The sequence below is a fragment of the Numida meleagris genome, chromosome 4, assembly GCF_002078875.1.
Source record: "Numida meleagris isolate 19003 breed g44 Domestic line chromosome 4, NumMel1.0, whole genome shotgun sequence".
NCBI lineage: Eukaryota > Metazoa > Chordata > Aves > Galliformes > Numididae > Numida > Numida meleagris.
The window spans coordinates 16,421,024-16,435,954 of NC_034412.1; the positions used below are offsets into that span (position 1 = coordinate 16,421,024).

Here is a 14,931-nt window from a genome sequence, read left to right on the forward strand (position 1 = left end):
GGGGGGAGGGGGGGGCAGTCAGGCACCGAGCAAGGTCCCCCACACTCCTCATACAGCAGGTCTGAGCAAGGTGTGGGGCAGAAGCCCGCTGCAATGGAAATGGCCGCTCTGCCCAGCCCAGCACCACCAGCTGCTCCACAGCCCAGGCACAGGCACAAACCTCATTTATATGCTTCAATCCCCACAGGCCCCGAACCAATAAGTACACTAAAAATGCAGAAGAGCTAATCCTGTGATCCTTAATCTAATTTCAATACAGTTGAGGTGAGACACATTTTTCTATCCTTACGTTTAACAAGAATGATTCCTGGCAACCCCGTGAAACAGATGAAGGATTTTATACAACACAAAAAGCTCTGCAACCATCAAAACGCAGCCCCTTCTGGGACTGAGCACAGTGGCTCTCTGAACTACACACACAATACTATGGGACAGGACACAAGGGAAAATACAGTACCTAACAGAAATGGAACAGGGTGAGAATGAAGCATACAAAATGTAACCATCCAAACCAGAATGCAGTGAAGATGGCAATCCTTAGTCATTATGCATGGCTGGAGCTCTAAATACAGATGTTATTACCAGTAAAATACCGGAAATAATTTTGTAGGAAGTCACAAATTCAATTTTCATTCAAGACACTGGAGAGCTTATGAAAGCTTCTTAAATTTCCTCAAAATATCATTGATGGTTGGAATTTAAAAATGTTCAACTAGATCTGCTGGCAGAAAGGAAGGAAAGTTCTTACAAGTTTAATTCCAGATTTTTCATTCTTATAATTTGCCCAATGTCAAGAAATTGGAAAAAAAAATTAGCCAGCACCAATAGTTTGATTAACAACGTAAATAAATTAATCTCAGTCTCTCATATGCCATAGGTACAAAAGCACTCATCAGGCTTAGCTGGGAACTGAATAAATTACAGTGGAATTCTGCCGAAACCATAAAGTGACTCAAGTGTAGCAGTGAAGAGGTCAAGCCATCAAAACGCAATGGTGGTGAAGAGGAATTGTGGCTGCCTGGGTTCATCAGCAGCATCTACAAAGAAGGCTGAGCTCTGAGCACCCTGCAGAGGGGTAGGCTTTGAGGGCTGCATCACATCCTTGGGTCCGTGCTTGAAGCCACCAGGACTTAACACATGTTAACTGGACGCAGCATTTGGATATGGGGAGAGGCACGTAGGTAAGGAAAAAGTCTTAAATTACACAGAGGTCAAATGTACCTACTACTTATCATCAGTGCCTAGATGAAAGCTTCTGCTGCAAGAGCAGCTGAGCAAGGATTGCTCCTCTGTGCTCAACTTCTCAAATACAAAATTAATATATTCATTTTGAGAGGAGAGAAATCCTCCCTTCCTGCCAAACCTTTGAAGTACAGTCTCCGGGCTAACCAGGGCTGGCAGGCAGATTTACTGCCATGAGCAGACAGACCACAGCCCATCCCCTGCAACAGGGACTCCTGCTGCTGCACCACTGGGCTGCAAGCCTCAATTTTGGTCTGTACACCAGCAACGCTGAGGACATCCAGGGACAAACCCCAGTACGCAAAAAGCAGCTACTACATAGTGAGACTCTGACAGGAAAAAGCAAAGAGCTTTTTCTTGCAGAGCGTTACCTTGCTGGCATCGCACTGCCCACAGCTGGGACTGCTCTAGGGCTGGCCTCTGCACACCGGGAGCTGCCACGCTTACGGTCCTAAAGACATGCCGGTTAGCTCAGACACAGCAGCCGATTTGGGGTTAATCTCAGACTTACTCTGGTGTCCATTAAGATATTTTCCAAGGCTCTAGGTCCAGTTTCACGTGGGAAAATGTGCCAGAATGAATCAAGCTCCTCAGAAGCAAAAAGTCAGTAATTAGTATGTGGGACAGGGCATAGCAGTGTCTAAACAGAGACGCAGCGAAGCGGAAAACCAGGGAAGCAGATGCTAGCAGGTCACAGAGATGAGCGCACCACCTCCAGCATGAAAAGGAAGATGCGGGGGAGTTTCCAAATGGTGGGCTGACATGGCAGCAAGGGGAAAAGCAATTTCCTTTCTTTCTGGAGCATAGTTGTTAATGGAGCTGTTGGCACTGGGAGTGGGGAACAGTTTCAGATTGATGGGCCTGGTTTCAGATGTTGAAACACAGGGCGTATCTGCTCCTTCAATAGTGATCAGGATTTGCTTTGTTTCTGACAACAGGGCCACTGCCAGAGGAGAGGAAAACCCTTTCGTGGCCGTGGGAGGCTGCAGGCACCAGCAAAGCAGCACTGAAAGAGACCTGCATGAGGGACATACAGAGAGGGACCTGCCCCGGCATGGGGATCACAGAGAGGACAGTGTATGAGCACAGGGGCTGAGAGCGGGATCCCTCAGCTGCCCATTTACCAGCACCACAAGCAGCCACGGGGGAACAGAAAGAATGGAGGTTTTTCATTTTATTCCCTCTTGGAGCTTCACAAACCTTGCTTCACAATAAAGCCATCAAAATAAGCTGAGCCATGAAGCAAATGGGAGGCCTGGGGTGGAGCAAGTTCAGTGTTTCTGGGCTCCAGGAACTGAAGAGTCTGTTTAGCAACAAATCTTTGTCAAGCTAATCTTGCTATCTTCCTCAACCCTCCTATTAGATTTACTTAAATGTATTGTGCAATGCAGATTGTGTTTGGCTTTCTCTTGCTGCAATATGCTATAGGCTTTGCATCTATTTGTCTGTCTCCTTACTGATGGATAGACAAATCTGGCTGGCTGGCAATACTGTACCCCCTGTCAAATGAGTATTCAGGAATAGTAGAGTTTTTAAGGAGTTAACAGCACGAGCACTGATTTGTACTAAAAGGGCTGATGCATTTTAGCACTCTTACTACAACCTCAGGCTGCATTTTTCATCCACCACTATTTCCCTCCCTCTGTTCCTACAAGGCGTTCAGGTCCGGCTCCCAGCCAGAGGCCTCCTGCAAGCCCCTGCAAGGCTGATATAAGGCTGTTGAAATCCCTGACAAAGATAGGAATCATCACCCGACCGGCTCCCTGCTTCCTGCCAGATCACAAGACACCTCCCCGTGCCACCTTATCCGCGCCATCTCTGCAGATGACAGGTCTCCCTGGGCAGGCCGCAGGAGCTTCCATGGCTCACAGCGGGGCCCAGCTGCGGCCCAAGTGGCACAGTGAGCCCGGGGAGCCTGGGTGGGGGAGGCCCAGCCAGGAGCCCCGCACCGCTCTGCGGGACTGAGGGAGCACCCATGCAGCACAGGCCAATTCTGTGAACTGATTATTTGCACAAGAATCATGTTCAGACTTCAGAACAGATGCCCTCAGGGATGAACCTCACCTACAAAGGGAAGGTTCCACATGCAGCAAGCCCCGCCGAGCCACAAGGCCGAAGCACAGAGCCTCCTCCCTGACAGACTGCACGCACCAGAGACCTGTGCCAGGACTGCTGCTGCTGCGAGCCCCCAGACGGACAGGCACAGCCTGCCAGGCATACGGCCACTGCCCTGCCAGCTGCAGCCAAGCCCACAGAAACAACTGCCCTGCGATCCGAAGGCAGAACTGCAGGTGCACTGTGCTGAGGAACTCCAGTCAAATGGCTATGACAAAGGTTTTAATATCACTGGTTTTACATCTTTTTTTTTTATTACTGATCTGCCCAGCATGGTGCTTCTCTGAAAGCCTCTGTGGGTGTATGCAGTAAATTCAATTACAGTTTTCTACATCCAGACCAGACAGACTTGTTTGACATAGAGAGTACTGTCTTCACTAAACCAGTTAATTTAGTTCAGCAACAGTGTATGGTTAGAAGGCGTGGATTAAAGGGCCGTGAAACGAGAAGAGAAATAAATGATTCCAGGCGAAACAGCTCCTGAGAGACTTCGCTGTCCCATAGAATGACCAGACATGCTTCCCACTGCCCCAGGCTGGCTGAAGCCAGAAGCCCATTGCCAACAACAGCAGCCCCAAACACCGGGCAGGCCTTCAGAGCAGCTTGCAGAGGTTTCATCCCCTGTGACAGCTGAAATGCTGACAGCTTTTGCTCACTAAAGCTATAGGTGAATAAAAGTTTGTTGTTCCTATTCTCAAGAGACCCCACAGACAAAGCATTGAAGACGAAAGCAGTGGGCTTCAGTCTGGCCAATTTTAATGGACCTGAGTAACCGTGATAAGCTATTGTCTCAGGTTGAAACAGAAAAACACCACAGAACAAACCAAAAAGCACCTCAGCACAGGGTACTGACACTGACTGCCTTGAAAGTGAATTCAGGACTTGGAGTGACCCACTCTGACGGCACTGAGAACAAAGTTCTCCCTAGCGACACACAACTGTCCCAGCCTGTCCCAGGAGCCCCTGTCTTTGTGCTGCTTCATCCTCAGTCACTGAGGGTGGTAGTGGATCATTTTGGCAGCCCAGGAAGGGCTACACTGATATTATCAGCATTTGGACTGTAACCACATCTATGTACTATTAACTTATGGTATGGTTAATATTTATTACATTGAAAGATATATCTGTGGGAGAACTTCTATTAAAAACACAAGCTTAAACCCACACTGTCCGTGGAAGTGCTAATGGAGATATTTCAAATATATACCCCGAGGAAGGCAAGTCTTCATTATGAGCATCCTGTCAGTCACCAGATCAGTGCATTTAAAATGTAGCCCTTTTAAAAAAGGAAGATGCTTTCAAAAGATATGTATGCAGATGGTAACGAGCAGGATGAGGTTTTTCAGCCCTGGAAGGAGAAAATGATTAAAAAAATAATTTAGTCTGTGTGTGCATGTGCGTAAAAGCACATTTCTCTATCGGGTAACGGATGCCTCTGCAGCCAGGGCAATGGATAATTATTTTCAAGTGGGTTGTCACCCTGCATTCAGTCCGCGTTTGCCTGACAGTGTGAAATCGGAAGGAAGCTTCATTGGCAATTCCCACCAGACATCAGAAAACCTCAAGCATGTAGAAAAGACTTTAATCTTCTTTAACCATTCCCATACTCTCCTTGAGGAAAATATCGCTGCTTTTTGAGGCAGAAAAAGCAGACCTTAGCTTGATAAGGATTAAAATGATTCTAACAAACAGTAAAATAAGATGATAGCCTGCTACAGTTGGAAGCTTTCTCACTTCACCCTGAAACAGAGAAAACCCTATAAACATACTGCTAAATGCAGTAGAGTGCCAATGACGTGTTTGTTAATCAGTCAGACGGGAGTAAGCTTCAGTGGCTTCAGACCAAGGCTGACAAAAGCATCCTCTTTACGAGCCTGCTTCAGAGAGATGCTGACCCTCTTCATCTCCAATGATTTCAAAGGGAAATCGGGACATTCAGAAACCTTGAGCTAATTTGCTATATAACAAACAAGATTCATACAACAGGGCGGACTGCTACGATTCACTGTACCGTTAAAGCAGCCTAGTATGAACGGGCTGATTTGAATCAGCAGCTTGGCCTTGGCTATACTACAGACAAGCTGTTAAAAGTTAAGTCTTTGATGAATTACAGGAACAGCAGGCACCGGGAAGTAAGCTTCCAACTGTCTAATGGCAGGAAAACCTAACTGGAAATGTGGCATCAGAAGCAGTGAGAAGTTTAGCACATCTTCTGCTGTACGAGATCTAAGAGGCAGCTTTTGTGTACAACACAGCAAGAATAAGGGGGAGAAATACAGAGGTGTAAAGAAGAAAAGATCCATACAATGAACAGCTCCAAAGAACTTTGGAGCACGTATACAGAGAGCAGTGAAATGCCACTTGAAGTCACATCAAGTGCCTCTGAAGGGTTAGCTCAGGTACTCAAGCACCATGGCTATGCAAGGCTTTCAGCTCTCCTGTCAGCCAACGTGATCGCTAGTGCTCTCCATGTGACCTCCCGACGCCATTACTGTACAGACAGCCTTTAATGATTCTGATCAATATCATAACTCAATCATGATCCGAAAATTTGTCTCCCTGTAGGGAAGACAGAGTATGAAATAAAGAGCTTACTATTTTCAGACTGGATGCAAAGAAAGCAATTACTAAACAATCAATGTCTTTAAACTCTTTAACTTGCCTCACTAAAACATCTGGCAAAGCAGTGCTAGGCACAGCTTCAAGAAAAAGCGCCTTGGCCTCCTTTTTCCATTTCATCAGGCCTTATTAAGCATGGACAACTGTGAAGCTGTCAATAACGCTTCAGCGTGTGAGCTCTGAAGCCCTTCAGATAAGTCTTTGTTGTTGATCTTCACCCATCTGAAAGACAAGTTATAATGCAGAGTAAACTCCTGGGCTGTGTAAGTTTGGGCTCAGAAATAAAGCACACACTTTCCTGTGACAGTTGTATATGTTGTGACCACTAATTGCTTCTTTCAGCAGTTGTGGACAGGTCTCCCATTGCTGTGTCCAGTTTATACAAGCACCAATGCTTAGGACAACCCTCACTTCTTGTCTGCCCAGCTGTGTCCGATCATTTATCATTACAGATCAGGTGTTTTTACAACTGGTGAGACCAAAGTCAACAGTCTGCAAGACACAGCAGCCTCTTGAAATATCAGTCATCTGCTCCTTTCCCTCCCTCTTCTCCTTTCTGTGCATGTTTAGCATTACAATGGGGTTTTAATAAGGCATCTGATTTGGTAAACAATTCTTAATTTATTTACTCGGGCAAGTCTCCTTTGACTTTAGTGGGAGTTCTGCCAAGCTAGGGATCCTGGACCAGTGCCAGTGATAAAATGCCCATTTTACTGGCATGTACAATTTCCTATTTAGCTGCCAAAGAACCCTGGTTACCAGCTTCACAATAAGCTTTGTTTCCGTACCACAGAGAACAATGCAATGGATATTTCCTCTTCTCTCCAGAAGGGAGTTAAGCAAAGAGGTCCAGTTACTGCTGGCAGAGTGTGGGAAAACTGATGCTTGCAGGTGCCACTCTGTGGGCTCAGGGCTTCTCTTCCAAAAACTGCCTTATAAGAACTCTCTGCAGCACCACATACGCTGACACATTATCACATCTTCTCTAGTATGCTGTGATGCAGACAACATCCCATGTGTCCACTCATTCTTTCAAGATAAAAAGAAAAATTCCACTGTGAATACCAGAAGGTTGTCTGACAGTTTGACAGGGAAGAAATTCAACCAGAGAAATATGTCATTTTGTCATTGGCCCAACTGCTGGATTTCTTACTCTGGTAGTCCTCTAATTTACTCCACTGACTCTACAGAACTGGGTCCTGACTAACCAAATCAAAGCCCCCACTTAACTGAATAAACATCTCAGTTAATTTAAGGCTTGGGAGAGAGAAAATCAGAAGACAGCTAATAAACAGTTGCTGTATTTAAAGGAATGATGAATTTAAGTCTACTGATTATAAACACACGTTGTCAAATTACTCCTGTCTCCTCTCTTAAAGCCATAACCACTCCCCTTCTTATTCAGTGTTTTCTTGATTCCCCCAGTCTGTCTCCACAGACGAAGGAAGACAGCCTTTTCCTTTGGGATCCCTGTCAGCCACAAGCCCTTCCCCTCTGGCAGCAACTGAGGAACTATTTCCCCAGCATACCTGGAGAAGAAAAATCATTGTCTCCATGCTGTCTACCCACTGCTCTGATGCTGCAGCTGCTGTACTGTACCTTACAAGACATTTTGACATACTGTTTACATAATGAACAACGTCTTACGATGTTTTATGAATGAAATAATTTAATAAACGTGAGAACATATAGAAAGGTGCGGAAGAATTATTATGCCATAAATTTTGTTTCTGAAGATCAGAGGCTGCATTGGCAGATACTTCATGCTACAGAGAGTGGGCTTCTATGCCATAGCTTAGACTGACTTAGTGCCAAAACAAGCATCCTGGGGAGAAAGCATGGCACAGTCAGTGCACAGCTACCTACAACACACCAGCCATCATACGACAGGGCGTTGTACCCCACTTTCTTATTCTACTATGTGAAAGCCAGAATAGCGATAATCAGTGTCTGTCTGGAAATTTAGAAAAGGCACAAGTTAAACTGAAGGAAAAAGAGCACATTTGTTTATTTAGAAGTCTAAGCAATCATAATAAACATATGCTCAAATAATCAGCTCCTGTGTAATTACTCCTTCGCAAGCACATTTATTAGGTAGGTACATTCACTCTTTTTTGAAAATGCGGGTCAAATATTTCTCTCTTAGATAAATTATGTGCAACAGAAGACTGAGTTAAGAGCATGTATAACATTTATGAAATCCAAGTGTTGAGACCTTTCTGACCTTTTTTTAAGACCTCGACCTTGGAAACAAATAAGGACAGTGTTATTTTAATGTGCATTCAAATTTTAACAGCAGTCACACAGCTCTAGTGGAATCCACATCGAGTTTCCACTGTAGATTGCTCATCATTTCATTATGGTTCATTATGCTGATAACTGTCAGAAAGCATTAGAAGCAGGGGCCTTGAGTAATAGCACTGAAATGGTAATTTAAAAACAATATACTTTCTGGAGGAAATACAGCAGTGCACTAAATTCAATTAGAAGAGGCGAATGTAAAGACAACTAAGTGACGTTTGCTGTTTCAAGTCAGGTTCTTCGATTTCTTGATAACCTAAACTGGAGAAAACCCTTTTAGAGCAGGCACTTTTCTCTTGCATCTCACTGAATTTACCCTCATTATCTCTAAGCTTCTCTGGTATAAACTGTCTTAAATGCAACTGTTTCAGAAATATTTCAGGCCACGCCAAAATACCAATCAACCAGTCACTGTTTGGGTGGAACAACAGACTAAATTTTTCAGGGTCACTTACTGAGACAAATTTCAAGCTGGACAGCCTGGCAATCTCTATTTTGTAGAGGGCTCCCAATTAAAAATCATTAATAATCGGAATCGAACTGACAATATAAACAATACAAAACTGTCCCATATTTGCTCATGTGAGCATTGTTTGTTAAGAAACAGTTTGAGAACCTGACTCATTAACAGTGGGGACATGGGACCAACGCCCATTAGTCTGGGTGGGAAATGCACCTGCCTGCATCAGGCTGCCTTTCAGAGAGTCTCCCTACCACATCCTTACAGAGAAGGAAACTCCAGAATGAGGATCATGATTGAGACTGACTGTTGATCAGCCTCATGGATTTGTGTGCTGGTAAGGCAATTTATCCCCCATTAGACTGCTAACCTTATGAATGGCCCATCCCTTCAGCAAGTACTGAAATACAAAGAAGGTTTGAATATTTGCCTGAATGCAACTTTAGCAGTGCTTCCAGAAAGGAAAATGTCTGTGTTTGCCACAGTTTGTGCTCAGGTGAACCTGAGGTCAATCATACCACCTCCACACCCAAGCACACAGCTGACACGTCCACTGTGTTTCAGAATTCAAAGTCTAAACTCCCGGCATAGGTCAATGAGGCAGATCCAGGGCGGCTCTGCAGCTTGGCGGTGACAGACACAATGATTATTATTCCCATGAGGCAAGTGCGAGGGAAAAGAGGCATCAGTTAAGTACGTGCAAGTCAGGGTGTCTATGCCTGGCTTTCCCACACAGCCCACTGTCCCCTACGCTCACGTCCAGCCACATTCTGCCCTTTCTTGTAGGAGATTTAAGGCAGACATAACCACTCAGCAGAGCTGAACAGAGCAGAATGCTAAACACAGAGCCCGAGCTATTTGTTTAGACTGGATGCCTGACTGAATTGAAGGTTAGGCACAGTTTTTACAACTCAACGTTGGACAGAAATGTCAGATAGTGGTGTTCTGACACCAGAAAACTCTGGAGCACCTCCTCTGACCAGCACGTCACAAAGAAGGAGCTGCTTAGTACTCACCACGGGAGCTGTGAGAAAGGAAAGGAAAGGGAATTCACCAATTCCTGGTCATCCACTGGCATAGTCAGCCTAATAGAAAGTCATAACAGTCCTCCTCCCCTAACCAAGAAGGCAAGATAAGCGGCGAGGCCAGCCAGCCTATTAGCAAAGGAAATCAATAGCCTAGGGTCAAAGCTTTACAAAAACACATCCTAAGAAGCTGAAGTTCTTCATCTTAAAAACTGTTTAGAAATAACAAAGAAAGGATCAATCCTCTGTCCATTCCAGGTGTTCTCTCCAAATTACCTAATGTTACTTTTATTCACCTGGTCTAATAGTTCTCCAAGTGAACAGAAAGCTGATTTTACAAGCCAGTGGAGCACAGTCTATCTTTTTGCTAGAAGAATGGATCTCTGATACCGTGTTTTATTTCTTCATTAGTGTGCCGTCACACTGAGCGATTACTAAATGCAGGGCCGAATGAGAATACCAGGGTTAAAGAGAGCATAATGAACAAAGAAGGTGCCTGATTATTATGGCTGTCAGCACAAGGGAATTGGGTTTGTCACCTGGTTTAACCAACTGGTAAGAACTGATTAGAGTCTGAATCCGTCTGAAAGAACTTTTGATGTTTATGCTCCCTTCTATCTCCACATCTTGTCAAGAGAGGCAGACAAACAGGGAGTTTCTTCCGGAGGGCCTTCCTTCAGCACAGGCCCTTCAAATGGTTCCTGGCCTCAAACACGTGGGAATAAGGGAACTTGGTGTGGCAAAGGACGGCCCTCCAGGAGCCTCCTGACCCCATTCTTGTGCAAGGCCCCACGGGGGCTGCACTTTGGGCCTGTGCAGGTGCCATCACCACAGCCACGCTCCAGCAATGAAGAGAAGGTATGAGTGAGCAAAGCGGCCCCACCAGCCAGCTCCAAAATAACTTCTGAGTCTTCCTTCATGCTGGATCACAGAAAAAGCTGCTCGTAAGCTACTGGTAAAAATTCAGGGCTATGAAATGGAGTGTCCAGAGACAAGGCTGCTTCCCAGGGCCAGGCGGCTGTGGGATTGTGCTGTTGCCTTGCCTCTCTGCACGTCACGTCCTCTGAGAGTGCTGCAGAGATGAAGACTGTAGCCAGCACCATGGCCCTTGCCCTCTCTTTTGCACTCTTCATATTTTCAGTGCAGAAGACCAAGACTGGGGACCTCAACTTTGACTGACCTCCAAATACCAGAAGGGGGAAGGGTGCCAGAAGCAAGTCCAAGACTTGACAAAAAAGGGCTAAGCTTGCAGGAGTACATTTTGCAATGTAAGCAAACATACGTATCATTTGCTCACAATTCCCCCATCTGGAATTATTTTGCTCTCTCCTCATACTTCAGTCCTGCACATGCCTATTTAAATTCAACCATCTGAGTCTTAATTTGATTTCTATTTGGTCAGTATATCAGTCGCTACAACCAGAACTTTATGAGAAATTTTTGCTGGTACAACGCTATTTAGAGTGTATCTTCTGAACATTAGTTCTATTGTTGCTACAGACATTTTCCCTATCAAAATGGTCAAGTTTGAAATCTTCTAGTGTAAACAGTGTTACAAAAAGCATGATCCTACCCGACTTCAGCGAGGTTTCACAGCACAGCTAGACTTCTATCCCCAATCAGCATTTGGCAAGGGATACAGGGACCTCTCTTCTTTCCTACTAAGCTAAAGCAGCTGCTCCTGACTATACCCAGACCTGCTTAACCACAACCCAGCAAAACTCCCAGCTGAAAGGAAGAAGATCACTGAGGAAGAGCTGGAATCACAGGGTGTGGGAAAGGGATGAGTGCTGCTGAGTTATGGACATACTTTGCTTCTGCCTTGTAAGGGAGAAATTAAGATCGAAACAAATGTGAGTCATCTCTCTAAAATGAATTTGGAATATATTAAAATGTTACAAAAGAAATATCTCAGCCTTCTCTCACAGACATATACACTACATAAATATACAGCTGAACTCCAAAAATCTGGAAGCATTTTCAATAGCTTTCAGAGAAAGTCACACATGGATATCCCCCAGTAAAATACAGCCCTTTCACTTATTGTTTCAAACTGCTCTGCTCCTACAGAAACAAAAAGCAAAGCACTAGATGATCATGATTTAACACCAGGGCATGTCTAGAGTCTCAGGTCTTTGGCTGCCTAACCCATTAACCAACACACAGGACAAGGAGCTGTTCCAGTAACTCGGCGGGTGTGCTCAGCGTGCTACGCCTTTTGTTTCTCATGCTGAAAATGTTCTGGTGGAACTGAAGCATAATTCCATTCGCTGTGCATGATGTATTTATATATGAAGGATGTATTTATACACAAAGGATAAAATAAACCATATTTTTCAGTTTTTTTTTTCATTATTGTTTAAGATTTCTTATTACCACCCCTTTTGGAGGAACGCTCCTATATTCCTAAGGGCCATCAGCAATAGTTTGCGCAAATTATATATTTAATGGAATTATAAATATTACATATTTACTCCTTATGAGTAAATTATGAAAAAAGTTGTCACAATTTCTAGAAATATCAATAATTTAAAGATGAAACGTGATGTCATCTACTAGACAGGTCCTCAGACTGGAAATTAGACCTGTAATTAGACCCAACTCCATTTCTGAAGTTTGCAATTCACTCCTCTTGCAGCTACTCATTTAATTAGACTGTAATCTCTCAGTGCAACCATGTCACTGTTAGGAATTCAGGGCTGAAAACTAGTGTATTCTCTCCCAGAAGTGTGATCCAAAATGCAAACCGCCTCTGCAAAAGGCTGCAAGAGCTAATGAACACTGCTATCAGAAGCAGGACTTCTTAGACACAGCTCTTCAGGCAATGTGTCATCCATACAGATTTGAAGAAAGACAGAAGAAATAGGTGATGAAAAGGGAAGAGACTGTTTAAATACCAACTTACGAGTGCAGGGCATGGATGCAGCATCATTTTCAGCTCGGAAAAAGCCCCGATCGCAGGTGCAGGAGGTAGAGCCTTCCCAGATGGAGTAGCTGTGAGGCGGGCATTTGGCACACGCAACATCTGTCGAGAGCGCCTTGTAGTATCCGATTTTGCAAGCTAGAGAGAGGGACAGGAAGGGAGAGTGTTACTTGCCCAGGCTGTGATCATAAATCTCTGCCTTACTTATTCAAAATCAAGGCAGGAGACATTTCAAAAAGATCTAATGATGTCCTCTTAGCCCCAGGTGAAGAATTAACAATCATCACATTCTTAATGAGTACTTCTATGTCAGGAGATACCGATTTCTAATTCCAACAAGAATCTGGCTTAGAGATGGCAAAAAGAAATTATGGACTTCTATTGACACTGCCAGAAAATCAGCTGCCTCTTTGTGCTTACTGTGGAGCTGCATGCTGCTTACCCCACGTCCACCTGCATTCACACACACCAGAGTACAACAAAAGGGTGCAATTGCTTCATTCTATGACTGCTTAAGGAATGGCAGCTGACAGCCAGACCCTGCCAATTTTTAAGAGGGAGTGGGACAGGAACCCACAACGATTGGCAGCGAGGCCATGTGCCTGACATGCCCGGAAATGGCTCATCTCCCTCCTGTAAAGGCTGAATTAATTTGGCTCCTGCTCCCCAACAGAGGAAATCAGCAGTGCTCTCCCCTCCCCGAAGCCAGGACTCATCAGTGACTGCATCACTGGCATGAGGTCCCATGTGCGGCTTGGCAAGCTTTCCATGACATCATCTTTGTAAGTGCAATGCTTACACGGATGGGTACTTTTACATCACTTGGAAAAAACTCATTAGTATCATTAATAACACATTTTAACGGTGGCTAACACGGATGCCATCTCAGAAATTTCTCCCTTGGCTCGAGATAAAAGCCAACCACCACCCCGCTTTCAGCACTATGGACAACAGAGAAAACACATAAGCACGCAAACATGTGAAAAAGAAGGTTCCTGGAATTTGTTGCACTACTCCCACTCATGTCTGGCCATTGATCACTGCCCTAACATCAAGTCCCCCCTCACACACTGCCATTTATCACCGCCCTAGTGCCACGGTCCTGTCCTCCTGCCCAATGCAGTGCATAGCTCCTGCCCGCCCCTACCCAGCCTGGGCTCCTCCTGCTCACCTTCCATCAGCTGCTCTCCTTTCCCTCCTTCTTTAATGAAGCTGTCCATACTGGGAACGGGGAGGGGTTTAGTAACACATTTATAAACCAGCAAGTTGCTTCCCTCATTAACCAAAGCCATTTCTGGAATTTCCCTAACGAGCCCTAACTTTACGACGTGCCGTGCGCCATCTGCAGAAACACTGGGAGACCAGCCCGCTTTTGCTCGCTTTGGCTGCCACTGGACCAGAGAATCTTATAAAAACACATTGCTCAAATGACTAAGATTTATGCTTCCGGAGTTTACATACATTGCGCAATTAGATAAGGTTCAACTCGCAAGGTGCTTTCTGGCCCTGCTTCAAATGGCCTTGGGGTTTCGAGGGGAATCAGAAACCGCAGCGCTGGCAGGAGGAGCAGCAGGGCCAGGCCAGCTCGCACACGGCACAGCAGCGTGCCCCCAGCACGGCACAACCCCCCAGGCACAGCCACAGCCCCTGCTTGTGATGTGAATGGACCAGGAACAAGGGGGAAAAAAAAAAAAAAAAGGGAAAATTAACTTTCCTCTGTTTGCTCTGATTTGCAATATGTGGTGAATGAGCTGTGCTATTGCTACAAGTCTTCCTGCAACCAGCTGAACAACAGCTGGTTCTGAGATGAGATCTCAGTCCTGGTTCTGTTCTTCTGCCTGAGCCCATCAGCACAGCTAGTACAGACAAGATCCATGCATAAGGAGTGGGACTTAAGAGTCCAAGTGGAGAGCACACTAACTGCTTCCATCCATTATTCAAGGGTTTCAAAGAAAAACACAAGAATACTAACATTATTTTAATATAAGCATGATTGTCCACAGAAGTTATTAAATGAAGAGCTACATTTTGCATTTTCCCAGTATTAGAGCACTCTGAGATAGCAGTGTTGTACACAGAGGCAAGCTCTGCACTGACTGCAACATGTTATTGGAAAGGTAGAAAAATGGCACAGTTTTAGGGATTCCTTCCTCTCCTCACTTCCTTTACAGGGAATAGATGGATGCAGTGGGTACTGCAAGGTCAACAGACTGTAAGTCAAGGATTTTTTCCCCTTTGTTTCAAGC

The 14,931-nt window shown here is 45.0% G+C and overlaps 1 protein-coding gene across 3 annotated transcripts in view; it reads right to left on the reverse strand.

The window, feature by feature from the left end:
• EPHA4 (EPH receptor A4) overlaps positions 1 to 14,931 on the reverse strand; it is a 251,216-nt gene that overhangs the window by 44,718 nt on the left and 191,567 nt on the right. For all 3 annotated transcript variants that reach the window (XM_021394145.1, XM_021394146.1, XM_021394147.1), the window contains one exon: positions 12,668 to 12,823. In XM_021394145.1, coding sequence (XP_021249820.1) covers positions 12,668 to 12,823 — 156 coding nt within the window. The remainder of the gene's footprint in view (positions 1 to 12,667; positions 12,824 to 14,931) is intronic.